The sequence below is a fragment of the Oncorhynchus kisutch genome, linkage group LG14 (genome assembly GCF_002021735.2).
Source record: "Oncorhynchus kisutch isolate 150728-3 linkage group LG14, Okis_V2, whole genome shotgun sequence".
Lineage (NCBI taxonomy): Eukaryota > Metazoa > Chordata > Actinopteri > Salmoniformes > Salmonidae > Oncorhynchus > Oncorhynchus kisutch.
In genome coordinates this window covers 17,514,730-17,541,568 of record NC_034187.2, presented here as the reverse complement: position 1 = coordinate 17,541,568, position 26,839 = coordinate 17,514,730, and the positions used below count along the sequence as shown (strand labels likewise).

General features: G+C 45.4%; 1 protein-coding gene across 2 annotated transcripts in view; it reads left to right on the top strand.

Moving 5' to 3' along the window:
* The window catches only part of LOC109904581 (A-kinase anchor protein 6), a 150,639-nt gene that overhangs the window by 121,426 nt on the left and 2,374 nt on the right, over positions 1–26,839 (top strand). For both annotated transcript variants that reach the window (XM_031787944.1, XM_031787945.1), the window contains exons 8-11: positions 1–146; positions 16,373–16,597; positions 19,208–22,639; positions 23,616–23,726. The exon at positions 1–146 is cut by the window's left edge and continues 70 nt beyond it. In XM_031787944.1, coding sequence (XP_031643804.1) covers positions 1–146; positions 16,373–16,597; positions 19,208–22,639; positions 23,616–23,726 — 3,914 coding nt within the window. The remainder of the gene's footprint in view (positions 147–16,372; positions 16,598–19,207; positions 22,640–23,615; positions 23,727–26,839) is intronic.

The window sequence follows — 26,839 nt, the reverse complement described above, 5'->3', positions numbered from 1 at the left end:
CCAGCAGCCTGCTGGGCCAGCTGGAAAGCAGGATCAAGGATCTGAAGGTGTGGCTGAGAGACACCGAGCTCTACATCTTCAACTCCTGTCTGAGACAGGACACAGAGCAGGACCTGCAGGTTTCCACCCAGCTGCAGCACTTCAAGGTAGAGACTGGCCACTGCACGTACGCACACACAAACCCACATCCAGAGTAGATGAAGGCCCCCCGGGCATAACACTGTCATAACACTACTACTGAGCTGGTTCTAACTGTCACCTGCTCTGGGCTCTAGGGACAGCTAGAGAGACACTGACTACTGGGCAGAAAGACCGAATGGGAAATGATACAGATATCAGGTTATCAAATAAAAAAGTATGAAATACTATCAAATATGTCTTTGAGTGTCTGGGTTTTACTTCAAGTACAGTAATACTGTATATGTAATTAAATTAATACTGGAGAAAAGAAAGCTGTTTTAAAGCTAGTAAATCTGTACGAAACTATTATTTGACTTTAAAAAGCTGGAGGAATGACACAGGATATTAATCAGACCAAGTCAAAACACAGCTAGTAGAGGTAATTGCCTTTATCCCGCTGACTGACTTTGACCGTTAGAGAGAAGGACCTTTAAATATATACAGAGTTGACGCTGAGAGAAATAACTCTTTATAAAAATAATACTTTTCTTTTGATAAGATGTGACTCTGCACAGAGGGTAAGAATTGGTTTCTTGGGAAAAAGCCAGGGGGAAATTATGATAAATATTGATAACTGCAATTCTTATGGACAGAAGATCCATGGCACTAAATAGGAAAAGCACATCAAATATTAAATAAATAAAAAATAGGTGCGTTTAATGATCATCTATCTGTTTTGTCAGTTCTGCTATAAATGGATTCAATATCCAGACTTGGCCCCATTACAGTTGGGCTGAACACAGCCTATCAGGAGACAGAACTCAGTCAGTCATTCAGTCATACTGGTCAGTTCTGTAGTTCTTTAAACTAGACGACTCTAGACCCACTGGAAGGACCCCAGTCACATCCACTTTATACCCTTCTCCTTGAAAAGAGAAGGAAACCTGGCAGGATAATGAAGAGGACACAGCAGCTAATATCTTATGAATAACACCCATTCATCCGCACTAATGTGAGAAAGCAAACACATAACCTCAACGTGATTATAATACTATCAATAAGGGCATTTCTCATTAGTCAAACAGTCAATGTAATGGCGGCTATTCAGACTCGTCAGGTATCAGATGTATGATGAATAATGAAAGCGTTGGGCAGGTTTAGTCCGGCTAGTCAGCCGGGTTTCTGTGTGTGTCACCTGTCTGCTCCCCATTAACGCCTGATGAGGAAGGTTTGGCGTGAAGACATCCCCACTGTTAGCACTTGGTAAAGAACAGAAGTATCTTACTCCTTATCATGGAGAAAATATTGATATTATATCTCGGTTGTCACATTTTATTAGCTGGATGCCAGCCAGCCGGCCACAGCCTAGCCGTTGTATCAGCTCAGAGCAGGGGCTGGGCTGTAGGGAGATGGTCAGTCACAGAGGAGAGGTGGAGGGGGCAGATGAACCCAGACCAGGCGGGGAGATTGGGCCTGACCCCCCAGGAGAGGCCTGGGACCCATGTTGGCTTCTAGATCAAAAAAATAAGTAGAAACTGACATAAGAGCTGATATCTCTAAATCTATGCTGGCATCTCACGGCTCTCAGAGGTTGGAGGAGATAGGGGGAGGTCACTGCAGTCTGTCCAACAGAGAAAACCCCCACTTTGAACAAGTCAGTAATCCATTTCTCTAGTAGAAAAAGACTAAAAATAGAAATGAGGTTCTGGTGAGATTGAATAAATGGGATGGTTTGATTCTTGCTGCGCGGGCCAAAGTTTGACCTCAATGAAAATGGGGCTTCTTACGGGGAGAGATTAAAATGAATTAGATATCTTTGGTTGAGATGGTAGGAGGAAGGAATTCAATGTGATCAAGTATGCGGGAGGAGATAATTGTGGAATAGAACATTCTACATCTTCCTCAGTGACATATTATCAATGTAATCCTTTTTAAAGCATTTTATGAGGGAGGATGTTTGGTTTGTGGGCTAAATACAAATTCCATAATGCCAGAGCTTGGCATGTAATATGTGAGAATATTTCCTAACTGACAGGCAATATTTAACCTTCAAAAGGAAGAAGTAATATGGTTAAGAGAAAGACAGCAGCAGTCTAAATTGAACTGCCCCCCCCCCCCACACACACACACACAGAGCAGTCCAGACACAATAGAGACTCATTTTAAATGTAGCCCCCCCCTCTAGGAAGTCTGGGATGCCATATCTGGAAAACCTTTCAATTCAATTAAACAGGGGTTATAATATAGGTACATTATGAAGACCTCTTCTACTGGTTCTCATTGATGCTGCTGTGTGTATACTAACAGTGGAAGGGAAGGCTGGATGTTGAGATGCTGTATTGGCTCGCTGGTGAATCTTGCTTGGTTTGCTTGTATTGAGACATCTTCCATTCACCTGGAGCATGATTACTCGTCGTCCTGCAACATCTTCAACCACACTAACAACAAGGGTATTTAGATAATATAGTGGCTATGCCATTACACTTATTGAATTGGGATTCAATGGTAGTATAAAATGGTGCTGGTTATCATTAGAAACCTCCAAACTTCACTTACATAATGAATGTTCCAATGATGTATTAGTGTAGCTTTTAGCCAACAATTTATGTCAGAACAGATAGGAATCAACAGGGGGTCATTTAGTTAGGATTTTTAAATGACGTTATACACCCCTCCCCCCCTAACTATCAGTCTATTACCCAAGCTAATTCCCTGACAGACACCCAGGTGTCTTCCTGATAGAGAGAGAGAGAGGACTGATAGAGAGAGAGAGAGACTGATAGAGAGAGAGAGACTGATAGAGAGAGAGAGAGACTGATAGAGAGAGAGAGAGACTGATAGAGAGAGAGAGAGACTGATAGAGAGAGAGAGAGACTGATAGAGAGAGAGAGAGACTGATAGAGAGAGAGAGACTGATAGAGAGAGAGAGAGGGACTGATAGAGAGAGGACTGATAGAGAGAAGAGAGGACTGATAGAGAGAGAGACTGATAGAGAGAGAGACTGATAGAGAGAGAGACTGATAGAGAGAGAGAGACTGATAGAGAGAGAGACTGATAGAGAGAGGACTGATGGAGAGAGAGGACTGATGGAGAGAGACTGATGGGAGAGAGAGACTGATGGAGAGAGAGACTGATGGAGAGAGAGACTGATGGAGAGAGAGACTGATGGAGAGAGAGACTGATGGAGAGAGAGACTGATGGAGAGAGAGACTGATAGAGAGAGAGACTGATAGAGAGAGAGACTGATAGAGAGAGAGACTGATAGAGAGAGAGACTGATAGAGAAAGAGACTGATAGAGAAAGAGACTGATAGAGAAAGAGATGGAGAGAGAGAGAGACTGATGGAGAGAGAGAGAGACTGATGGAGAGAGAGAGAGACTGATAGAGAAAGACAGAGAGAGATGGATAGATCGAGAGAAAGAGAAAGACAGAGAGAGACTGATAGAGAGAGAGAAAGAGAAAGACAGAGAGAGAGAGAAAAAGACAGAGGGATGGATGGATGGATAGAGAGAGAGAGAGAGAGAAAGAGAAAGAGAGAGAGACTGATAGAGAGAGAGAGAGAGAAGAGGAGGGATGAATGTTAGAAGTTGTAAGTGACAGAAACAAATGGAGCTGGAGGCACTGAGTCTGAGCTATGGGAATATGTGTGTGGGAACAAGAATTCATTACACTCATTTGCGATAACAAGTGCTTGTGATTTTAATTGACTTAATCAACAAATGGAATTAAACTGAGATTTGTAATTAATGGTAATTGATTGAATATCCACTGGGTCACTGTCAGAGTTAAATCCCCATTTCTGGTACTTTCTACTGGAGGGTTCATCCTTGGCGTCTCCATCTTGTCCACTTTATTAAAAATGGACAGATTAACAAAATAAAGGAGATAAGGAGGAGTATTGATCTGTTACAGAACAACAAAATACATTCTGCGACGTACACTCTGATCAAAACGACAAGAGAACACAATGTCTCCACTAGTCTGGCTGTAACATGTTGCTATTTTGAGGTCTCTTTCATTTTTATAATGTCATATCATGGAGTAGTATTTCTCTCTGACACTTCAACTGGATTGCATTTTGGGAAATGTAACATAAATCTTACTGTACACCTGTTTTTACTGTATGGAAAGAGGATGAATCGAGACAGATACTTAGGTCTCTATTTCACTGTGCTGTTATTTGCCTGGGATTACTGTAACTACTGTACATGCTCTCCCACATGAAAAAATGATATAGTATAATATGATATAAATACTATAGTATTCACTGTAATGTTTTTGCTGACTTTACTGTAGTATTCACTGTAGTATTTTTGCGGATTTAGTATACTGTAGTATTTACTGTAGTCTTTACAGTTAACTATAGTATCAATACAATAGCAAAGAAAACTGTAGTATATACTATAGTAATGAATGTAGTGTTTTTGCAGACTGTAGTATACCATAGTATTTATTGTAGTGTTTTTGCAGACGTTACTGTATTATTTACTATAGTGTTTTTGTTTTATTATCTTTAACATAGAAGAGGAGACTTTCTCCTTCAGGAAACCTACTGGAGAAATAATAAAAGAGCACGTTTTCTGTAACATGTAGGTAGGTAGGCCTGGGGTCTGAACGGACAGTTCAGAGCTTCTGCTCTTCTCTGTAGGGAACACAATATATGGTCTATAATTGGCATGTAGGTTGTCATTTATGGGTGGCACAAATTGTCATATGGGGGAGGGGAATGGGTATATGCAAATATAATATTTTTTTACTTTAGTTTATTTAGTAAATATTTTCTAAACTATATTTTCTTAAAACTACCTTGTTGGTTAAGGGTTGTATTCGTGTTGTGTGTTGTATTCGGTGCATGTGACAAATACGATTTGATTTGATCAGGCCTTTGATAAAACACGGTGATAGAACACAGTGATAGAACACGGTGAAACGGTGATAGAACACAGTGATAGAACATAGTGATAGAACACGGTGATACGGTGATAGAACACAGTGATAAAACACAGTGATAGAACACGGTGATACGGTGATAGAACACAGTGATAGAACACAGTGATAGAACATAGTGATAGAACACGGTGATACGGTGATAGAACACAGTGATAAAACACAGTGATAGAACACGGTGATACGGTGATAGAACACAGTGATAGAACACAGTGATAGAACACGGTGATACGGTGATAGAACACAGTGATAGAACACAGTGATACGGTGATAGAACACGGTGATACGGTGATAGAACACAGTGATACGGTGATAGAACACGGTGATAGAACACAGTGATACAGTGATAGAACACAGTGATAGAACACAGTGATACGGTGATAGAACACGGTGATACGGTGATAGAACACAGTGATACGGTGATAGAACACAGTGATACGGTGATAGAACACAGTGATACGGTGATAGAACACAGTGATACGGTGATAGAACACGGTGATAGAACACAGTGATGGAACACAGTGATACGGTGATAGAACACGGTGATACGGTGATAGAACACGGTGATACGGTGATAGAACACAGTGATACGGTGATAGAACACAGTGATACGGTGATAGAACACAGTGATAGAACACGGTGATACGGTGATAGAACACAGTGATAGAACACAGTGATACGGTGATAGAACACAGTGATACGGTGATAGAACACAGTGATAGTACACAGTGATACGGTGATAGAACACAGTGATACGGTGATAGAACACAGTGATAGAACACAGTGATACGGTGATAGAACACAGTAATAGAACACGGTGATACGGTGATAGAACACAGTGATACGGTGATAGAACACAGTGATAGTACACAGTGATACGGTGATAGTACACAGTGATACGGTGATAGAACACAGTGATACGGTGATAGAACACGGTGATACGGTGATAGAACATAGTGATAGAACACAGTGATACGGTGATAGTACACAGTGATACGGTGATAGAACACGGTGATATGGTGTTAGAACACAGTGATACGGTGATAGAACACAGTGATAGAACACGGTGATACGGTGATAGAACACAGTAATAGAACACGGTGATACGGTGATAGAACACAGTGATACGGTGATAGAACACAGTGATAGAACACAGTGATACGGTGATAGAACACAGTGATACGGTGATAGAACACAGTGATAGAACACGGTGATACGGTGATAGAACACAGTGATACGGTGATAGAACACAGTGATAGAACACAGTGATACGGTGATAGAACACAGTGATACGGTGATAGAACACAGTGATAGTACACAGTGATACGGTGATAGAACACAGTGATACGGTGATAGAACACAGTGATAGAACACAGTGATACGGTGATAGAACACAGTAATAGAACACGGTGATACGGTGATAGAACACAGTGATACGGTGATAGAACACAGTGATAGTACACAGTGATACGGTGATAGTACACAGTGATACGGTGATAGAACACAGTGATACGGTGATAGAACACGGTGATACGGTGATAGAACATAGTGATAGAACACAGTGATACGGTGATAGTATACGGTGATAGAACACGGTGATATGGTGTTAGAACACAGTGATACGGTGATAGAACACAGTGATAGAACACGGTGATACGGTGATAGAACACAGTAATAGAACACGGTGATACGGTGATAGAACACAGTGATACGGTGATAGAACACAGTGATAGTACACAGTGATACGGTGATAGTACACAGTGATACGGTGATAGAACACAGTGATAGAACACAGTGATACGGTGATAGTACACAGTGATACGGTGATAGAACACAGTGATACGGTGATACGGTGATAGAACACAGTGATAGAACACAGTGATACGGTGATAGAACACAGTGATACGGTGATAGAACACGGTGATACGGTGATAGAACACGGTGATACGGTGATAGAACACGGTGATACGGTGATAGAACACAGTGATACGGTGATAGAACACGGTGATACGGTGATAGAACACGGTGATACGGTGATAGAACACGGTGATAACGGTGATAGAACACGGTGATACGGTGATAGAACACAGTGATAGAACACAGTGATACGGTGATAGAACACAGTGATAGAACACGGTGATACGGTGCTAGAACACAGTGATACGGTGATAGAACACGGTGATACGGTGATAGAACACAGTAATAGAACACGGTGATACGGTGATAGAACACAGTGATACGGTGATAGAACACAGTGATAGAACACAGTGATACGGTGATAGAACACAGTGATACGGTGATAGAACACAGTGATAGAACACGGTGATACGGTGATAGAACACAGTGATACGGTGATAGAACACAGTGATAGAACACAGTGATACGGTGATAGAACACAGTGATACGGTGATAGAACACAGTGATAGTACACAGTGATACGGTGATAGAACACAGTGATACGGTGATAGAACACAGTGATAGAACACAGTGATACGGTGATAGAACACAGTAATAGAACACGGTGATACGGTGATAGAACACAGTGATACGGTGATAGAACACAGTGATAGTACACAGTGATACGGTGATAGTACACAGTGATACGGTGATAGAACACAGTGATACGGTGATAGAACACGGTGATACGGTGATAGAACATAGTGATAGAACACAGTGATACGGTGATAGTATACGGTGATAGAACACGGTGATATGGTGTTAGAACACAGTGATACGGTGATAGAACACAGTGATAGAACACGGTGATACGGTGATAGAACACAGTAATAGAACACGGTGATACGGTGATAGAACACAGTGATACGGTGATAGAACACAGTGATAGTACACAGTGATACGGTGATAGTACACAGTGATACGGTGATAGAACACAGTGATAGAACACAGTGATACGGTGATAGTACACAGTGATACGGTGATAGAACACAGTGATACGGTGATACGGTGATAGAACACAGTGATAGAACACAGTGATACGGTGATAGAACACAGTGATACGGTGATAGAACACGGTGATACGGTGATAGAACACGGTGATACGGTGATAGAACACGGTGATACGGTGATAGAACACAGTGATACGGTGATAGAACACGGTGATACGGTGATAGAATACGGTGATAGAACACGGTGATAACGGTGATAGAACACGGTGATACGGTGATAGAACACAGTGATAGAACACAGTGATACGGTGATAGAACACAGTGATAGAACACGGTGATACGGTGCTAGAACACAGTGATACGGTGATAGAACACGGTGATACGGTGATAGTACACAGTGATAGAACGCGGTGATACGGTGATAGAACACAGTGATACGGTGATAGAATACAGTGATAGAACACAGTGATACGGTGATAGAACACGGTGATACAGTGATACGGTGATAGAACACAGTGATACGGTGATAGAACACAGTGATACGGTGATAGAACACAGTGATACGGTGATAGAAAACAGTGATACGGTTATAGAACACAGTGATGGAAAAGTGAAACGGTGATAGAACACAGTGATAGAACACAGTGATACGGTGATGGAAAACGTGATACGGTGATAGGATACGGTGATAGAACACAGTGATTAGAACACCGGTGATAGAACACAGTGATAGAACACAGTGATAGAACACGGTGATACGGTGATAGAACACAGTGATACGGTGATGGAACACGTGATACGGTGATAGAACACTGAGGAGGACCTGATGAGCTCTAAATACTCATCTCTAATAGGCTGCATCCCAAATATACAATACACTACATTTGACCAGGACCTATTGGATAGTGCACTATATAGGAAATAGGTTGCCATTTGGAACACATCTATAGTCTCCTCTAACAGCCTCTAGATTGAGTTGCCGGGCCGACCCGCATTGCATATTACCAGAATCCTGAGATTCCCTTTTTAAAAAGCACCTGATAAATGTAGATGGATGTAGATTTTTTAGGGGGTGCTAGAGCACACTCGGCACCCCTACTTCCTGCAGCTATGTGGGCTGGACAATTCAGTTCAGTTGAGAGATGGCTCGGTTTTGTTGTCTTTTTTGTTGGGGGTTTCTGATATCAGGATAGGGACAATAGAGCATCTTGGAGAGACGCCAGGTTCTCAGCAGTGCTGACTGGTAGCCCTTCCCGACGCTCGGCCTGAAATGGACTCATTGTATGGTTCTCTCTCTGCATACAGCGGGAAAGCAGGCCACTCCACCAGTGCTCCATGTATTTGGAAAAGCTTTTTAGCAAATATTGGCAGACTATACCCCTAGCCTCTGTGTCAATAAGGCTAAGACTCAATGGGGAGGAGAAATCAGTTTATGAAACCCAGCAATGCAGAAAGAATGAGGCCGGAGGATTTGTGAGGAGGGAGTCTGAAAATGTAAAAAGCTCGATATTGCAATGCCCATTTAGCATGATGCTATTGGCCCTAGTTTTTAGCTCTTTAGTCTAACAATGCCCATTTATTTAGCATGATGCTATTGGCCCTAGTTTTTAGCTCTTTAGTCTAACAATGCCCATGTATTTAGCATGATGCTATTGGCCCTAGTTATTAGCTCTTTAGTCTAACAATGCCCATTTATTTAGCATGATGCTATTGGCCCTAGTTTTTAGCTCTTTAGTCTAACAATGCCCATTTATTTAGCATGATGCTATTGGCCCTAGTTATTAGCTCTTTAGTCTAACAATGTGGAGCAGTAGTAGCTGATATTGATATGAGTTGCCTTTACTTGGCTTGACATAGCCTACCTACAGGTACCACAGGAGGCTGCTGAGGGGAGGACAGCTCATAATAATGACTGGAATGGAGTAAATGAAATGGTATCAAACACATGGAAACCACTTGTTTGATAGCATTCCATTTATACTGTTCCAGCCCATGCTCCCCAATTAAGGTGCCACCAGCCGCCTGTGATAGGTACATAAGAACCACGAGAGAGAAATAAGCAGCTTTAGGAGCTAGTACTTTTACCCATTGCAATGACCCTGTATTGTGGCTGAGGGTGTATGTTATAATCTGAATCTATCTGAGTGCATCTCAGTGTACCTACAATATGACTTTGTCCCAAATGGCACAATATTCTTTATATACAATAGTGCAGTAATTTTGACTAGGGTCTATAGAGCTCTGGTCAAAAATAGGAATATATAGGAATATGGGTGCAATTTTCAAATAAAATAAAATAAAATGTTATTTGTCACATACACATGGTTAGCAGATGTTAATGCGAGTGTAGCGAAATGCTTGTGCTTCTAGTTCCGACAATGCAGTAATAACGAACAAGTAATCTAACAAACAATTCCAAAACTACTGTCTTATACACAGTGTAAGGGTATAAAGAATATGTACATAAGGATATATGAATGAGTGATGGTACAGAGCAGCATAGGCAAGATACAGTAGATGGTATCGAGTACAGTATATACAAATGAGATGAGTATGTAAACAAAGTGGCATAGTTAAAGTGGCTAGTGATACATGTATTACATAAGGATGCAGTCGATGATATAGAGTACAGTATATACGTATGCATATGAGATGAATAATGTAGGGTAAGTAACATTATATAAGGTAGCATTGTTTAAAGTGGCTAGTGATATATTTACATCATTTCCCATCAATTCCCATTATTAAAGTGTCTGGAGTTGAGTCAGTGTCAGTGTCAGTGTGTTGGCAGCAGCCACTCAATGTTAGTGGTGGCTGTTTAACAGTCTGATGGCCTTGAGATAGAAGCTGTTTTTCAGTCTCTCGGTCCCAGCTTTGATGCACCTGTACTGACCTCGCCTTCTGGATGATAGCGGGGTGAACAGGCAGTGGCTCGGGTGGTTGATGTCCTTGATGATCTTTATGGCCTTCCTGTAACATCGGGTGGTGTAGGTGTCCTGGAGGGCAGGTAGTTTGCCCCCGGTGATGCGTTGTGCAGACCTCACTACCCTCTGGAGAGCCTTATGGTTGAGGGCGGAGCAGTTGCCGTACCAGGCGGTGATACAGCCCGCCAGGATGCTCTCGATTGTGCATCTGTAGAAGTTTGTGAGTGCTTTTGGTGACAAGCCAAATTTCTTCAGCCTCCTGAGGTTGAAGAGGCGCTGCTGCGCCTTCTTCACGATGCTGTCTGTGTGAGTGGACCAATTCAGTTTGTCTGTGATGTGTATGCCGAGGAACTTAAAGCTTGCTACCCTCTCCACTACTGTTCCATCGATGTGGATAGGGGGGTGTTCCCTCTGCTGTTTCCTGAAGTCCACAATCATCTCCTTAGTTTTGTTGACGTTGAGTGTGAGGTTATTTTCCTGACACCACACTCCGAGGGCCCTCACCTCCTCCCTGTAGGCCGTCTCGTCATTGTTGGTAATCAAGCCTACCACTGTTGTGTCGTCCGCAAACTTGATGATTGAGTTGGAGGCGTGCGTGGCCACACAGTCGTGGGTGAACAGGGAGTACAGGAGAGGGCTCAGAACGCACACTTGTGGGGCCCCAGTGTTGAGGATCAGCGGGGAGGAGATGTTGTTGCCTACCCTTACCACCTGGGTGTGCGGACCGTCAGGAAGTCCAGTACCCAGTTGCACAGGGCGGGGCGAGACCCAGGGTCTCGAGCTTGATGACGAGCTTGGAGGGTACTATGGTGTTGAATGCCGAGCTGTAGTTGATGAACAGCATTCTCACATAGGTATTCCTCTTGTCCAGATGGGTTAGGGCAGTGTGCAGTGTGGTTGAGATTGCATCGTCTGTGGACCTATTTGGGCGGTAAGCAAATTGGAGTGGGTCTAGGGTGTCAGGTAGGGTGGAGGTGATATGGTCCTTGACTAGTCTCTCAAAGCACTTCATGATGACGGAAGTGAGTGCTACGGGGCGGTAGTCGTTTAGCTCAGTTACCTTAGCTTTCTTGGGAACAGGAACAATGGTGGCCCTCTTGAAGCATGTGGGAACAGCAGACTGGTATAGGGATTGATTGAATATGTCCGTAAACACACCGGCCAGCTGGTCTGCGCATGCTCTGAGGGCGCGGCTGGGGATGCCGTCTGGGCCTGCAGCCTTGCGAGGGTTAACACGTTTAAATGTCTTACTCACCTCGGCTGCAGTGAAGGAGAGACCGCATGTTTTCGTTGCAGGCCGTGTCAGTGGCACTGTATTGTCCTCAAAGCAGGCAAAAAAGTTATTTAGTCTGCCTGGGAGCAAGACATCCTGGTCCGTGACTGGGCTGGATTTCTTCCTGTAGTCCGTGATTGACTGTAGACCCTGCCACATGCCTCTTGTGTCTGAGCCGTTGAATTGAGATTCTACTTTGTCTCTGTACTGACGCTTAGCTTGTTTGATAGCCTTGCGGAGGGAATAGCTGCACTGTTTGTATTCGGTCATGTTACCAGACACCTTGCCCTGATTAAAAGCAGTGGTTCGCGCTTTCAGTTTCACACGAATGCTGCCATCAATCCACGGTTTCTGGTTAGGGAATGTTTTAATCGTTGCTATGGGATGCAGCCTACCCTATATATACAAAGGTATGTGGACACCCCTTCAAATTAGAGGATTTGGCTATTTCAGCCACACCCGTTAATGACAGGTGTATAAAATGGAGCACACAGCCATGCAATCTCCATAGACAAACATTGGCAGTAAAATGGCTTTACTGAAGAGCTCAGTGACTTTCAACATGGCACCGTCATAGGATGCGACTTTTCCAATCAGTCAGTTCATCAGATTTCTGCCCTGTTAGAACTGCCCCGGTCAACTGTAAGTGTTGGTATTGTGACGTGGAAAAGGCTAGGAGCAACAACGGCTCAGCCGCGAAGTGGTAAGCCACACAAGCTCACAGAACGGGACCACCGAGTGCTGAAGTGCATAGCGCATAAAAATCGCCTGTCCTCGGTTTCAACATTCACTACCGAGTTCTAAACTGCCTTTTGAAGCAGTGTCAGCACAAGAACTGTTTGTCGGGAGCTTCATGAAATGGGTTTTGATGGCCAAAAAGCCACACACAGGCCTAAGATCACCATGCGCAATTCCAAGCATCGGCTGAAGTGGTGTAAAGCTTGCCGTGGAAACATTCTCTGGAGGGATGAATGCATAGTGCCAAGTTTGGTGGTGGAGGAATAATAGTCTGGGGCTGTTTTTCATGGTTGGGGCTAGGCCCCTTAGTTCCAGTGAAGGGAAATCTTAGCGCTACCGCATACAATGACATTATAGATGATTCTGTGCTTCCAACTTTGTGTCAACAGTTTGGGGAAGGCCCTTTCCTGTTTCAGCATGACAAAGCAATGTCCATACAGAAATGGTTTGTTGAGGTCGGTGTGAAAGAACTTGACTGGCCTGCACAGATCCCTGACCTCAACCCCATCGAACACCTTTGGGATGAATTTGAACACCGACTGCGAGCCAGACCTAATCGCCCAACATCAGTGCCTGACCTAATTAATTCTCTTGTGGCTGAGTCCCCGCAGCAATGTTCCAACATCGAGAGGAAAGCCTTCCCAGAAGAGTGGAGGCTGTTATTGCAGCAGGGGTACCAACTCCATATTAATGCCCATGATTTTGGAATGAGATGTTCGACGAACAGGTCATGTAGTGTATATGTATGTATTGTTCAGTCATCTGTCTGTTGTCGAGGGGCCACTGACTCTCTAAACCTAAAACTATGGCACATTGTACAGGATAACTTTATCACTGACAACAACCATCGCCCTTTGTCTCAGAACAGTCATTGCATTTTGCAATCACATTACCTGTTTAAAAAGCCCAGGGAGGACTGTAAATATATGCTAAAACAGGGTGGAAACTGCTGAGAAAAATACAATTTAAATGTAATAGTGTTTAATATTTATTGTAAAATGTAAAGTTAATGTAAGGGAATGCTTTGCAGAGCGAGCAGGATTTACATAAATTGTTCTCCCAATGATTATGTCCTTTTGCACACAGACAGAAAGGATCTCTGGTTCTCCAGTCGCTATCATTGCTGCATATTTAAAAAGGGGGGTCTTGGCCTGGGCCACACACACACACACACCGGTGTCTCCCTGTTTAAGAGTGTGTTCTGGTTGTGGCAGTTCAGGTTCCATGATGACATCACACCACCACAAGCTGCAGCAGCTAGAGTATTAAAGTTAAGGCAGTCTACAGCGGAAGCTTTGCCCTTTTAATGTTGAATATTTCTTCTCTTTATGACAGGCATAAAAGGGCTTAGGAGCCTGATTTATATGCTCCTGACACGGCATAATGTTGTGGAAACCTCATCAGGGGTGCAGGGGTAGTGAGGGTAGTCAGGGGAGTAGTGAGGGTAGTCAGGGGAGTAGTGAGGGTAGTCAGGGGCTAGTGAGGCTAGTCAGGGGCTAGTGAGGCTAGTCAGGGGAGTAGTGAGGGTAGTCAGGGGAGTAGTGAGGGTAGTCAGGGGCTAGTGAGGCTAGTCAGGGGAGTAGTGAGGGTAGTCAGGGGCTAGTGAGGCTAGTCAGGGGCTAGTGAGGCTAGTCAGGGGAGTAGTGAGGGTAGTCAGGGGAGTAGTGAGGGTAGTCAGGGGCTAGTAAGGCTAGTCAGGGGAGTAGTGAGGGTAGTCAGGGGCTAGTGAGGCTAGTCAGGGGAGTAGTGAGGGTAGTCAGGGGCTAGTGAGGCTAGTCAGGGGAGTAGTGAGGGTAGTCAGGGGCTAGTGAGGCTAGTCAGGGGAGTAGTGAGGGTAGTCAAGGGAGTAGTGAGGGTAGTCAGGGGCTAGTGAGGGTAGTCAGGGGCTAGTGAGGCTAGTCAGGGGAGTAGTGAGGGTAGTCAGGGGCTAGTGACGGTAGTCAGGGGCTAGTAAGGGTAGTCAGGGGAGTAGTGAGGGTAGTCAGGTGCTAGTGAGGCTAGTCAGGGGAGTCGTGAGGGTAGTCAGGGGCTAGTGAGGGTAGTCAGGGGAGTAGTGAGGGTAGTCGGGGGCTAGTGAGGGTAGTCAGGAGAGTAGTGAGGGTAGGGGAGTAGTAAGGGTAGTCGGGGGGTAGTGAGGGTGGTCAGGGGCTAGTGAGGGTAGTCAGGGGAGTAGTGAGGGTAGGGGAGTAGTAAGGGTAGTCGGGGGGTAGTGAGGGCAGTCAGGGGAGTAGTGGGGGTAGTCAGGGGAGTAATGAGGGTAGTCAGGGGAGTAGTGAAGTTAGTCAGGGGAGTAGTGAGGGTAGTCAGGAGGGTAGTCGGGGGGGTAGTCAGGAGGGTAGTCAGGGGGGTAGTCAGGAGGGTAGTCAGGGGGGTAGTCAGGGTAGTCATAGGGGGTAGTGAGGGTAGTCAGGGGAGTAGTCAGGGGGTAGTCAGGGTAGTCATAGGGGTAGTGAGGGTAGTCATAGGGGTAGTGAGGGTAGTCAGGGTGGAGTGAGGGTAGTCAGGGGGTAGTGAGGGTAGTCAGGATGGAGTGAGTGTAGTCAGGGGGTAGTGAGGGTAGTGAGGGTAGTCAGGGAGGTTGTGAGGGTAGCCAGGGGGGTTGTGAGGGCAGTCAGGGGGGAGTGAGGGTAGTCAGGGTGGAGTGAGGGTAGTTAGGGGGTAGTGAGGGTAGTCAGGGGTAGTGAGGGAGGTCAGGGGGGAGTGAGGGCAGTCAGGGGGGTAGTGAGGGTAGTCAGGGAGGTTGTGAGGGTAGTCAGGGGGGTTGTGAGGGCAGTCAGGGGGGAGTGAGGGTAGTCAGGGAGGTTGTGAGGGTAGTCAGGGAGGTTGTGAGGGCAGTCAGGGGGGAGTGAGGGTAGTCAGGGAGGTTGTGAGGGCAGTCAGGGGGGTAGTCAGGGAGAGAGTGAGGGTAGTCAGGGGGGGAGTGAGGATAGTCCCTGGTCGCCCGTGTGGCTGTGGAGAGAAACAGAGAGGCCAGGTTTGTGTCTCACATGGCCCCCTCTTCCCTATTTACTGCACTAGTTTTGACCAGGGCCCATAGGGAATATTTGTGCCATTTGGGATGCAGTTTGGTTCTGGGTTGCATTAAGACACATCTAAGCAGCAGCAGTAGAAGCAGTAGGGAAAATAATAATAAAATTATTATTCCTCCACCGCCTCCTCTCTCCTCTCCAACCCCTCCTCTCTCCTCCTCCACCCCCTCCTCTCTCCTCTCCACCCCCTCCTCTCTCCTCCTCCACCGCCTCCTCTCTCCTCTTCCACCCCCTCCTCTCTCCTGCTCCACCCCCTCCTCTCTCCTCTTCCACCCCCTCCTCTCTCCTGCTCCACCCCCTCCTCTCTCCTCCTCCACTCCCTCCTCTCTCCTCCTCCACTCCCTCCTCTCTCCTCCTCCACCCCCTCCTCTCTCCTCCTCCACCCCCCCCTCTCTCCTCCTCCACCCCCTCCTCTCTACCCCCTCCCTTCTCCAGTCTCTGTGTCTGGAGGTGTGTGGGAGGCGCAAGGGCGTGTCCTCGTTACTGAGGCTGTCCCAGCGGCTGCAGGAGGAGCAGGAGCAGCAGAGCGGTCCAGACTCAGAGCAACAGGCCCTACAGCTGCAGCTGCTGACCGTCAACCTGGAGCGGCGCTGGGAGGCCATCGTTATGCAGGTGCTGCAGTGGCAGACACGCCTCCGGCGGGCCCTGGGGACAGATCAGGTGAGACCTCACACCCTGCTTTGCACCCCGTATGGTTCAAATGCTATTAAGATACTGACCTGACACAATATGGGAAGCGGTTGGAATTTGCAATATACAATGCATTCAGAAAGTATTCAGACCCCTTGACTTTTTCCACATTTTGCTACGTTCCAGCCTTATTCTAAACTGGATTATCTACCATGCTTCACCGTAGGTATGGTGCCAGGTTTCCTCCAGATGTGACACCTGGCATTCAGGCCAAAGAGTTCCATATTGGTTTCATCAGACTAGAGAATCTTGTTCCCCATGGTCTGAAAGTACTTTAGTTACCTGTCTTGGAGTTCTACGGATAATTCCTTCGACCTCGTGGCTTGGCTTTTGCTCTGACATGCACTGTCAACTGTGGGACCTTATATAGACAGGTGTGTCCCTTTCCAAATCATGTCCAATCAATTTAATTTTCCGCAAGTGGACTCCAATCAAGTTGTAGAAACATCTCAAGGATGATCAATGGAAACAGGTTGCTCCTGAGCTCAATTTCGAGTCTTACTTATGTAGATAAGGTATTTCTGTTTGAAATATTTAATACATTTACAAAAACTTTGTCACAATGAGGTATTGTGTGTAGATTGCTAAGAATTTTTATTTATTTAATCCATTTTAGAATAAGGCTGTAATGTAACAAAATGTGGATTAAGTTAAGGGGTCGGAATACTTTCTGAAGGCATTGTACGTAACATATACCTGCACTCAGACCAGGTGACTCATACAGGTCTGACTGTAAAGACTCCTATTCCAGGGATGGTTGACCACTCCTCAAGAGACCTGGGTGTCTCCTTCTTTTCTCACTTAACTGCAGAATTGACCACGTAGGTACAGCTGGTCACGTGGATACACTCTGTACATTTATGTACTAGCAACTAGCCAGCTATACATTCTGTTTCAGTCATGAAGGTTACGTTTATGTCGTGTAAAGAAGCTCCCCAACTCTAGAACGAGCTATTTATGAGTGATATTATTCCTCTCAAAGTGAGCTGTCCAGGGGTAAGTTATTTAGGCCAGCAATAGAGAAGGAAATGTTTTGCACTGTAACTAGAATGGATTAATAACAGTGAGGTATACTGCAGGGAAAGTGGCTGTAGTACACCGGGATATGTGAGCTATACGTCCCAAATGGCACCCTATTCCCCATAGGCCCTGGTCAAAAGTAGTGCACTATGTAGGGCAGTGTTCCCAAACTCGGTACTGGGAACCCCAAGGGGTGCACATTTAGTTTTTTGCCCTAGCCCTATATAGAGCACTATATAGGAAATGGGGGTTACATTGGTACACAGGCAGTGTGATGTCTGGCAGCTTCAGACTATTCTGTACACAACCCCCCTTTTGATCATCAATGCGTAAAGGCTCAGCTCCAAAAATTGCAAAAGAGACTTGTTTAAAAGGGGTTTATTACTGTAAAGTACCTCTGTTTCCTTCAGTGTGTTTGTGTAATGTGGAGAACAGGTGGAATCACCATTAAATCTGTAGTGAAATCCACACCACCAACACCACCACACATCCCTTATGTAGATCAGATGGACATATTCTCTCATTCGCTCTCACTCTCTCTCTGTCCTCTTGTCTGCATTCCTGGGGGGACTGCAACGTGCTACTGTGGAACCGGGTGCATGTGGGGAAGAGGAAAAAGGCAGGCCGGGTTTTGAAGTTTGTCTGGTTGTCTACTCTGTTATATCCATTCCAGTACAGCAGAGACAGAAGACAAGTAGACTTTGCAGACTGAAGTACAGTTTTACCTGGTGGATATGTCCTGAATAGGGGGAACATATTCCCTTTGTTTAGAAATGAAACACTTTGCTCGATGATAAAAGGAGTGTGGTCACGACTGCACTAGTCCCTTATCTAGATGCCCCATTTATGAAAATGAGAAAAGGTTTCAATTTGGGTATTTTGAGAATCTTTTACCATTCCGTGTCCCGGCCGAGGAGGTGGATGGAAAACATGATGTTTAAAAGCAATTATTCTGCTTTCTGGAAGTGGATTTCTGGGTTCTTGTCTTTGTCTTATTAGTTGGTTATCAGGTGAAGGTCTTGATAAGACTGGCTAGCTACTGCTCCTTTTGTTGTGACCATTTGGTTCTATACTATAGGCCTGTGTGCATAATTTAGTTCAGTGTTAGCTAGGTTAGCTAAGGCTTATTGATTCACAGAGGAAGGTTTTTATCCTGCATTAGCAACCCCAGCTTATAGTCATTCGGATTTCCCTTATCAGCAAGAAGAGAATAAACAGAAGTCTAATAGAAATTCCTTACAGAGGGTGTGCCATGTAGAAAGTGCTAGATTTACCACTTTATTAGATTAATGAGATAAAAATGGTTCATATAAATAGGCCCTCTCTCTTATATTAATGAGATGCCAAGCAATTTGTAGAATTGTGTCTTCCTTAGCAAAATGTCTGTGTCTAAGCACATTTTAAGACGATACACTTTTTAGAGAATTGTGCTATTCAATGCTTTGCTGTCTCCCCAAAATTGAAAGTATTGACCTAGTATTAAAAAAATGGAACAGCTTTTTATTTTTTTATTGATTTTGAACCGGTAAATTTGAGCTTCTCCCATTTATCTCTCTGAAGGTCCCGGGGAACATCGTAGAGGCTGGTCTCATGGACCTCCATGGCCCAGCCGAGGACTCCTGGGAGTGGGATGAAATGGACATGGCCATCGTGGAGTACATGGAGCCACAGGAATTTGATGACAAACAAAATGCTGAATGTGAATCAGGTCCTGGATCCCCTGGGGCTGGTTTAGACTATGACATGTCCGGGTCGAGCCCGTGTGTCACTCAGCGAGGGATGTCCTTGAATGAATCGTCTAGAATGACGCCTCTGTCTTCTCACCGTCCCAGTGTCTATCAGGTGTACAGCCTGCATAATGTGCAGCTTTACAGACAGCCTCACTACCCCTCCGTACACAAGACCTCTTCTCCAGCCAAAGCTGGGAGGAAGCAGCCTCTTCTGAAGAGCCTGAGCAAAGACTCCTCCTTCTCATCTGTGGAATCCCTGCCAGACCTCCTAGGGGGTCTGTTTGGCGGGGGAAAGCAGGGGGGACGCGGCGGGGGGTCCGCACGCAGATCAGAGAGTGAGAGCGGGATAGTCAGTGAGGGCGAGACAGAGTCTACTGCCAACTCCGTGGTCTGTCTAGATGACCCATGGAGAGGAGGCAGCACCTACCTCAGACCCCCCCCAGGAGTCAACTCGCCTGGGGAAGACGACGACGAGGGGGACAGGTTGTGTGACGAGGACATTGACAGGATCCTAGAGCGGGCCAACAAGGTAGCGCTGTATGGGGACTGTGTGTCTGTGACGGCGCTGAGAGATCAAGACCAGAACAGATGCAAAGCAGAGAAGAAGACGAGAGGCGGAGGAGGAGGAGGAGAGGAGGGAGGTGGAGGAGGAGAGAACCGGAGGAGACACGGGAGAGAGTCCAACGTGGAGATTCTGATCAGCCCTGACTCCAAGGAGGAAGATGAGAGAAGAGTGACAGGGGTGAAGGGCCGTAGAGACAGAGAGATCCCCCATCTGTCCCAAGGATCCTCCCTGGAGTCCCTGTATGCAGTGGGGGAGCTATTTCCATCCGGCAAAGACACTCTGCAGCGCTCCACGTCTCTGGAGAGCTGGCTGGCTCCATGTAAGAGCTGGGAGGAGGCCGAGGGAGAAGGAGGCAGCCAGGGCAGCTTGAGGGAGCTGGGCCTGGGCACCACAGGGGAACTGAGCCGCAGGACTCTGGAGCTCCTCAAACGCCTGGAGAACATCCAGACCCCGCTACACGACCTAAAGATAACACGCAGCATCTCTGACATCACTCTGCAGAGCAGCAGCTCCCTGTGCCACCCTGGGGTGGGGTATGGGTCTTGGGGGCCTGGGCACGCTGGGTGCCTCTCAGGGGGCCGAGGTGGTTCCCCCTCCTCCGTTAATGAGAGCTCGGCTGCTTCTCTGACAGAGCTGAGCAGCACAGAGGACTCGTCGGTGGGCTCTGAGGACCTGGCCGTACTGAGGAACCGCTGCTACCTGCTGGACTCCAACGCCTCCTTCAGGAAGCACCACCACCGGGCCCAGCCAGGGGGTCACCACGGAGGCCATGGGGGTCACGACGAGGCAGACGCCAGCATCAGCATGGTGGTCAACGTGTCATGCACCTCTGCCTGCACAGATGATGAGGATGACAGTGACCTTCTGTCTAGCTCCACGCTGACATTGACTGAAGAGGAGCTGGGTATCAAGGAGGATGAGGAGGAGGACAATGACCTTCTGTCTAGCTCCACGCTGACCCTGACTGAAGAGGAGCTGGGTATCAAGGAGGATGAGGAGGAGGACAGGTCAGTCGCCTCCGAGGAGGAGAACATGGAGGGCTCCTTAGGCCTAGGCATGGAGTACATGAAGAACGAGTTCCACAACTGGATCCACAATCCATCCCGCTCCCAGCAGCAGTCCCAATCTGGCAGGGACAAGAACCAAGGGTATGACCCTCTAGGGGACGAGCTGCAGTGTGACACCCTATCCAAAGACTGCACCAACAGGCTGTCTGTAGGCAACGAGCACTGCTCCTTCCTAAACCGCTCATCGCTGAGGCTCCTGGAGTCCCACATCAACAGCAACGTGAAGAAAGAGTGTCTTGGAACGCTGCCTGACGTGGTGAACACCAACAGGAAGAACGCCACGCGGAGGTATATCAGCCAGTTTGTAGATGACATGGAGAACGGGAATGTGGAAAACTCCCACATCAAAGGGAAGGATGAGGATGATGAGTTGTTACGAGAGGAGGGGAGCCTTTTCACCAAGAAAGGGGAGTCCTTCAAAAACTGTTATGTGAATGAGTCAGTGGTGAATGGAGGGGACCAGCTGAGGGGCATGGGAATGGCCACTGCCACCAAGCCATCCTCGTGTGAGACGCTGTCCCAGCTCCAGGCCAAGGAGTCCTCTCTAGAGAGCCAGCTCAGAGGGGAAATCCCCTGCCAGAGCTCCAGCCACTCCTCCCCCTCTCTCTCCCCACTGGAGGACCGCGGTGGCTCCCACCACGCCCTGCAGAATCCACCTGGAAACAGCAGTCAGGAGAATCTCTTATCTTCATTCTTCTGTGATGTCCACACCCAGCAGAACATTGGAGATGCCAAACGCATCCCAGACCCCAACCTAGACCATCCCTGCTGCAGCCACCCCCACCCCCAGGCGCCCCCACGCCAGGACCAAAAGAGCCAGGAGAACGTGCACAACTTTGTGATGGAGATCATCAACATGGCCTCGGTGGCTCTGAAGAACAAGGAGAGCCAGGCGGAGGACAAAGAAAGACCCGGCCAGACTGGAGCCCAGATCAGGGACAAAGTCCTGGAGCACTCCCACCGGACCATCCACCTCCACAAGGGAGACTTCTACTCCTACCTGTCTATCTCCTCCCACGACTCGGACTGTGGAGAGGTTAGCGCCTGTATAGACAGCAAGAGCACCACCCCCTTACTGTCGCCTACCCCAGACATCAGGGACGAGGAGATGCTGTTCGAGGCCTGTCCTGAGAAAGTGTACCTTGGACCTCCTCTCCGCTACAGCATGGCTGTCACCAAGAGGCAAAGGAGGCACAGTCCCAAATTAATTGACTACTACTCCTCCTCTCCCGCTGCCCAAAGCCAGAGTCCGAGCCAAGCGCCCCTGCCCACCTGCAATGAATACCAAGAAGAACATGGTATTTCTCCTGGAAGTATAGCTGGGAGACAGCTACAGTGCCATAATGAGGCTTCTTATCTTAATCCGTTACCATGTGAAACTCTGATAGACACTGTTGAATGTTTAGCAGATACTGAAATGCTTGAATCTAACATTTCCCCTGTAATGACTAAGATAAGAGTCTCTTGCTCCAGTACAAATCCTTTAAAAGAGGAAGGCAGCCTCTGTCCCCCAATAAGAAAGTGTGATTCAGATGAAAAAGGATCTACTTCACAGTGGATGAAACAGAAGAATGTCAGGAAAGGCTACAGCTCTCTTCAGGAAGTCAAGTCAACTCATAAACAGAAGCAGGTGAGTTAGACATTACACCCTTTATACACCCACCCACCTATCTCCACGTAATGGGACTGGTGCGCATTTCAGCCTGTTATGTATTCATATCTGTGACTAAATATTGGGGAGATATTTTGATTCACTCCTTCATTCATCCCCTCCTCCTCCTCCTCTTCTTCCCCTGAAGTGTCGATGGAAGAGGGATTTGCCTAGCATCCTCCGATTTAGAATGTTAAGGTCTACGGAACAGAATAATCATAATCAGTCAGATTACATTATGATTCATAAGCAAGAATTCCCGGCGAAGACCCATTATTTAATTTCATGACTGAATTACCATGCGTTTGTGTCCTTTTAAGAGGTTGCTCTATTTCATATGCTAAGTTGCCACTTCTCTGGCTGTTCTCTTCAGAAACCTGATGCCTGACCTTCTATCACACTGTTATCTGGCTGTGTCAATTGGTGAATAATTAAGTGATTACCTTGTAAACTGCCGTAATTATAAAAACATCCAACAAAGGAAGCTAAAAGGTGGGGTAGTGTGAGCTGTGGAAGATGTAATGATTCAGTTACAGACAGGAAATGTAATTGATAGACAGATCTTTACAAACAGATTATTTTCAAAGCTGTTAAGACAATTCTCAGCAACAATTTAAAGTGAAGAGGGAATTGTTTTCCATTAGCTACGTGTTGTTTTAAGTCTGACCCTATGTTATTTCCTCATATCCTGTAGCTATGCATTGTAACTAAAGAAATATTGTAACTAATAGAGTTGATTAGAAAGGACTACAGAAAATATAAAACCACCAACAATTTGGTTTGTGGTTTGATTTATTTTCTCTCTCTCACTCTCTCTTTCTCTCCCACCTCTCTATTTCTCCCTCTCTCTATCGCTCTCTCCTCCCCCCATCTCTCTCTCTCTCTCTCTCTCTCTCTCTCTCTCTCTCTCTCTCTCTCTCCCTCTCCCCCTCTCTATACTCTCTCCTCTCCACAGTCTCCAAGGTCAGTCCAAGGTTGTGGGGAGGTCGGGGGCCTGCGCCCCTGGGGTAGTGACCCTGTCTCTGACAACTCATCTGCTTCAAAGACTGGAACTGCCAGGCCCCAGGTCAGGGTACATACAGTATGATGAGTACCGCCACACACACACACGCATGGGCACACACACCCTCTCGGGCTGTGTACTTTACCTGGGAAAATGGCCAAAAGGGTTTCTCCCTATCGTCGTAGTATTCGATTGCAAACACATTTTCCGCCTCATTCCATACTGCCAGCAAGCACATTCAAAAGAAGTTTTGCCATTAATTTTAAAAAAGTACTCTCTTCTTTTCACCCCTGTCTGCAGAACATGTTCAATGATGAGACATACAGTTGAAGTCGGAAGATTACATACACTTAGGTTGGAGTCATTAAAACTCATTTTTCAACCACTCCACAAATGTCTTAGTTTTGGCAAGTTGGTTAGGACATCTACTTTGTGCATGACACAAGTAAGTTTTCCAACAATTGTTTACAGGCAGATTATTTCACTTATAATTCACTGTGTCACAATTCCAGTGGGTCAGAAGTTTACATACACTAAGTTGACTGTGCCTTTAAACAGCTTGGAAAGATTCCAGAAAATTATGTCATGGCTTTAGAAGCTTCTGATAGGCTAATTTACATAATTTGAGTCAATTGGAGGTGTACCTGTGGATGTATTTCTAGGCCTACCTTCAAACCCAGTACCTCTTTGCTTGACATCATGGGAAAATCAAAAGAACTGACCTCAGAATTTTTTTTGTAGACCTCCACAAGTCTGGTTCATCCTTGGGAGGAATTTCCAAACACCTGAAGGTACCACGTTCATCTGTACAAACAATAGTATGCAAGTTTAAACACCATGGGACCACGCAGCCGTCATACCACACAGGAAGGAGACGCGTTCTGTCTTCTAGAGATTAATGTACTTTGATGCAAAAAGTGCAAATCAATCCCAGAACAACAGCAAAGGACCTTGTGAAGATGCTGGAGGAAACAGGTGCAAAAGTATCTATATCCACAGTAATACGAGTCCTATGTCAACATAACCTGAAAGGCCGCTCAGCAAGGAAGAAGCCACTGCTCCAAAACCGCCATAAAAAAGCCAGACTACGGTTTGCAACTGCACAATAGGGACAAACATCCTACTTTTTGGAGAAATGTCCTCTGGAGGGAAAAAGGGGGACGCTTGCAAGACAAAGAACACCATTCCAACCGTGAAGTATGGGGATGGCAGCATCATGTTGTGGAGGGTGCTTTGTTGCAGGAGGGACTGGTGCACTTCACAAAATAGATGGCATCATGAGGTAGAAAAATTATCTGGATATATTGAAGCAACATCTCAAGACATCAGTCAGGAAGTTAAGGCTTGGTTGCAAATGGGTCTTCCAAATGGACAATGACCCCAAGCATACTTCCAAAGTTGTGGCAAAGTGGCTTAAGGACAGCAAAGTCAAGGTATTGGAGTGACCATCACAAAGCCCTGACCTCAATCCTATAGAAAATTTGTGGGCAGAGCTAAAAAAGCGTGTGCGAGCAAGGAGGCCTACCAACCTGACTCGGTTACACCAGCTCTGTCAGGAGGAATGGGCCAAAATTCACCCAACTTATTGTGGGAAGCTTGTAGAAGGCTCCCCGAAACGTTTGACCCAAGTTAAACGATTTAAAGGCAACGCTACCAAATACTAATTGAGTGTATGTAAACTTCTGACCCACTGGGAATGTAATGAAAGAAATAAAAGATGAAATAAATAATTCACTCTACTATTATTCTGACATTTCATATTCTTAAAATAAAGTGGTGATCCTAACTGACCAAAGACAGGGAATGTTTATTTTTAGGACAAAATGTCAGGAATTGTGAAAAACTGAGTTTAAATGTATTTAGCTAAGGTGTACGTAAACTTCTGACTTCAACTGTAACAGTGTATTTCTGGCATTCATGACTAAGTGCCTCAGTCTAGTAGTTAAACAATGTAATGATTCAAGTGCCTCAGTCTAGTAGTTAGACAATGTAATGATTCAAGTGCCTCAGTCTAGTAGTTAGACAATGTAATGATTCAAGTGCCTTAGTCTAGTAGTTAAACAATGTAATGATTCAAGTGCCTTAGTCTAGTAGTTAAACAATGTAATGATTCAAGTGCCTCAGTCTAGTAGTTAAACAATGTAATGATTCAAGTGCCTCAGTCTAGTAGTTAAACAATGTAATGATTCAAGTGCCTCAGTCTAGTAGTTAAACAATGTAATGATTCAAGTGCCTTAGTCTAGTAGTTAAACAATGTAATGATTCAAGTGCCTTAGTCTAGTAGTTAAACAATGTAATGATTCAAGTGCCTTAGTCTAGTAGTTAAACAATGTAATGATTCAAGTGCCTCAGTCTCGTAGTTAAACAATGTAATGATTCAAGTGCCTTAGTCTAGTAGTTAAACAATGTAATGATTCAAGTGCCTTAGTCTAGTAGTTAAACAATGTAATGATTCAAGTGCCTCAGTCTAGTAGTTAAACAATGTAATGATTCAAGTGCCTCAGTCTAGTAGTTAAACAATGTAATGATTCAAGTGCCTTAGTCTAGTAGTTAAACAATGTAATGATTCAAGTGCCTCAGTCTAGTAGTTAAACAATGTAATGATTCAAGTGCCTCAGTCTAGTAGTTAAACAATGTAATGATTCAAGTGCCTTAGTCTAGTAGTTAAACAATGTAATGATTCAAGTGCCTCAGTCTCGTAGTTAAACAATGTAATGATTCAAATTACAGGAACTCTACTCTCCACAAAGTTTTCCTTTACCAGCAAATTGGTTTGAAAACTATGTATTATCTTATAAGGGATATGTATCGTCTGGGGTTAGCCGTTGCATTATACCCTTTCCTTACTCTCTTTCATGCCTTCATCAGAAACTGCTGGAAGAATGAGAGCCTTGGGTTGAGTAGTCAAACAATGTTATGATTCAAGTGCCTCAGTCATCCTTAAGAATAAGAATACATCAATGACTTCACAGTTTCATTCCAATCCCAGCTGAGAGTCCTTGAACAAAATCACATGTCAGCACAAAAATCATTCTTATACAGTAAGCATTTAGCCTTACTACAATTATTGTAGTACAGTATGAATGTAGCCTTCCTAAAATACTTGTAATACTTGTAGGCATTTAGCCTTACCACAATTATTTGAATACTGTATGAATTTAGCCTTACTAAAATAC